Source organism: Solanum stenotomum, chromosome 12, assembly GCF_019186545.1.
Source record: "Solanum stenotomum isolate F172 chromosome 12, ASM1918654v1, whole genome shotgun sequence".
Lineage (NCBI taxonomy): Eukaryota > Viridiplantae > Streptophyta > Magnoliopsida > Solanales > Solanaceae > Solanum > Solanum stenotomum.
The window spans coordinates 3,118,890-3,121,904 of record NC_064293.1 but is presented as its reverse complement, the minus strand read 5'-3'; the positions used below and the strand labels follow the sequence as shown (position 1 = coordinate 3,121,904).

The following is a 3,015-nucleotide window of genomic DNA, read 5'->3' as shown; positions in this document are numbered from 1 at the left end:
ATTCTTTGCCTCAAATGAAGATTGATGAAGACTTAGAAGATATTGTGTGATGTTGTCATATATCTGTCAATGACAATGATCCTTTAGAAGAGGAAGAAGTTGGATATGCTCCATCAGAACTTGAAAAAGGAGTAAAGATCACAATACATCCTTTGAAAGAAGTTAACCTTGGCACTGATGAAGACCCAAGGCCAACTTACTTAGGTGCCTTTCTAGAAGTGGGTGAAGAATTTGCTTATATGAACATACTAAAAGAATATAGGGATGTCTTCGCTTGGAGTTATAAAGAAATGTCTGGCTTGAATCCTAAAGTAGCAATCCATCAGTTGGCATTCAAAAATGGTTCTCGTCATGTTAAGCACGCTCAAAGGCGTTTTAGGCCAAACTTGGTTCCATTGATAGAAAATGAAGTTAACAAACTCATTGAGGCAGGCTTTATTCGTGAAATCAAATATCCTATATGGATTTCAAGTATTTTTCCTATGAGGAAGAAGAATGGCCAAATACTAGTTTGTGTTGACTTCAGAGATTTCAATAATGCATGCCCTAAACATGAGTTCTCTCTTCCCATTTCGGAGATGATGATTGATGTCACTACTAGTTATGAGGCAATGTCGTTCATGGACGGTTCTTCTGGCTATAATCAAATCTGCATGGCACCAAAGGATGAAGAACTCACCGCATTTCACACCTAAGGGTATTTATTGCTACAAAGTGATGTCATTCGGTTTAAACAATGTTGGTGCCACATATCAAAGGGCTATTCAAAATATATTTTATGACTTGCTCCATAAAAATGTTGAATGATATGTTGATGACTTGGTGGTAAAGTCGAGAAAGAGGGGTGATCATTTGAGAGACTTAAGATTGGTGTTTGAGTTGCTTCGAAGATATCAACTAAGGATGAATCCATTGAAATGTGCCTTCGGAGTTACTTTTAGCAAGTTCCTTGGCTTTATTGTGAGACATCAAGGAATTGAAATTGATCAAGCCAAAGTTGATGCAATATCAAAGATGCCTGAGCCTCAAAATATAAATGAGTTAAAAAGTCTCCAAGGAAAGCTAGACTACTTGAGGAGGTTCATATCAAATCTAGCGGGAAGATGCCAACCATTCGATCATCTCATGAAGAAAGGTGCTCCTTTTAATTGGGACCAAACATGTAGCGATGTCTTTAAAAGTATCAAATCGTATCTAGTGAAACCTCTAGTTTTGGCAGCCCTATACCTAGAAAGCCATTGATACTCTACATTGAAGCACAAGAAAGGTATGTAGGTGCCCTGTTAGTTCAAGAGAATAGTGAAGGCAAAGAAAACTCTCTTTATTACTTAAGTAGAACGATGACGTCGAATGAGCTGAACTATTCGTCAATTGAAAAGTTGTGCTTGGCACTTGTCTTCTCAATTCGAAAGATGAAGAATTATTTTCAAGCTCATGTTGTTTGTCTTATTTCTAGAGCAAATCCCATCAGGTTTGTTATATCAAAACTTGTCCTTAGTGACCGACTTGCAAGATGGTTCCTCCAATTCCAACAGTTTGAGATTGTGTATATCCCTCATAAAGTTGTGAAGGGACAAGCATTAGCGGATTTCTTGGCAGACCATCCGATTCCTAATGATTGGGAGTTAACTGATGAGAAACCTAATGATGATGCGATGTCTATTGAAATTCAACCTCCTTGGAAAATGTACTTTGATGGGGCTACACATCGTGGTGGAGTTGGCGTTGGCATAGTGTTCATCACTTCACAAGAAGAGATTCTACCATTCTCCTTTACTTTAAAGAAATGTTGCTCCAATAATGTCGTTGAATACCAAGCGTTGATACTTGGACTTGAGATAACCATCGACATGAAGTAATTACACTTACAAGTCTTTGCTGACTCTCAATTGGTGATCAACCAACTCTTAAGATGTTATGAGGTGAAGAATCCCGAATTGCGTCTTTATTATGGTTATGCTCAAAAGTTGATAGAATGGCTTGGAGATGTAACCCTCCAACATGTGCGTAGAATGGAAAATAAGAAAGCTGATACATTGGTTGCCCTAGCTTCAATACTAACCCTTCCTGATCAAACGCAAGTGACTATTTGTCAAAAATGGATAGTACCACCGCCAAATGAGGAAAAATATATAGAAAATGAGCTTGAGCATATCGTCACCGTTTCTGAAGCCGCAAAGGAAGATTGGAGACAACCCATTATTGACTACATGTGTTATGGGATACTTCTAGAAAATCCAAGGAGAAGGACTGACATTTGTCGTCGTGCACCTCGCTTCATTTACTAAAAGGACACATTATATAGAAGATCATTTGAGGGTGTACTATTACGGTGTTTGGGAGAGGAAGAAGCAATTCAAGCTCTGCAAGAAGCATAATCAAGAGTGTGTGGATCACATTAATCTGTTCCAAACGAATTGAATCTTCAGGCATTAATAAACTCATATTTTCATACGAGAATATCTCATATTCTATAGCTAAAATCTTGGCTTGGATCTCCACAACATTCTTCTTAGCAACTTCTAAAATAGCTTCAAGTCTCTCTTACTCTCCTTGTAAAGTTGCTAGCTTCCGCTTAACCTTCTTTAGCGATTTCTTGTTAGAAGAAACACTTTTTTCCTTCTAACCCACTTCTACTTTGAACAATTCAAGACGCTCTTTGGCTGTCACGCCCCGAGCTACCCCAGAGACGCGGACACGGGACCTAGGACCACAAGTGATCCCAAGCTAACCCTGCTGACATGATCATGAGCATACTAAATATAATCTGAATAATAGAAACTGTGCGGAAGCTAAATCATAAATAAGATGAAAAGATGGGGACTACCCATATACTATAACTAGATATATGATAACTGATGAGTTTAATACAAAGAAGATATTAACTCAATACTAAGCTGAATCTAACTATGTCTGAAATAAGCCTCTAAACTGACTAGAAATGTTGGGACATGCCCCAACTAGATCTAGCAAAACTGAAACTAAAGACTAAAAGCGATAAAGATAAATATATCA

At 37.9% G+C, this 3,015-nt stretch overlaps 1 protein-coding gene across 1 annotated transcript; it reads left to right on the top strand.

The window, feature by feature from the left end:
• Positions 1-1,340: 1,340 nt before the first annotated feature.
• LOC125846990 (uncharacterized) lies at positions 1,341-2,288 on the top strand. The gene is made up of 2 exons (XM_049526709.1): positions 1,341-1,855; positions 1,913-2,288. The coding sequence occupies exons 1-2, from the start codon at positions 1,341-1,343 to the stop codon at positions 2,286-2,288; spliced, it is 891 nt and encodes a 296-aa protein (XP_049382666.1).
• The last annotated feature ends 727 nt before the right edge of the window (positions 2,289-3,015 follow it).

What these genes read in the sequence shown, in the direction of transcription:
- LOC125846990 (XM_049526709.1), top strand. Translation starts at nt 1,341, where the DNA reads ATGACGTCGAATGAGCTGAACTATTCGTCAATTGAAAAGTTGTGCTTG. An exon ending in GAGATAACCATCGACATGAA is followed by an intron (nt 1,856 to 1,912) that starts GTAATTACACTT and finishes CCAACTCTTAAG; the next exon opens with ATGTTATGAGGTGAAGAATC.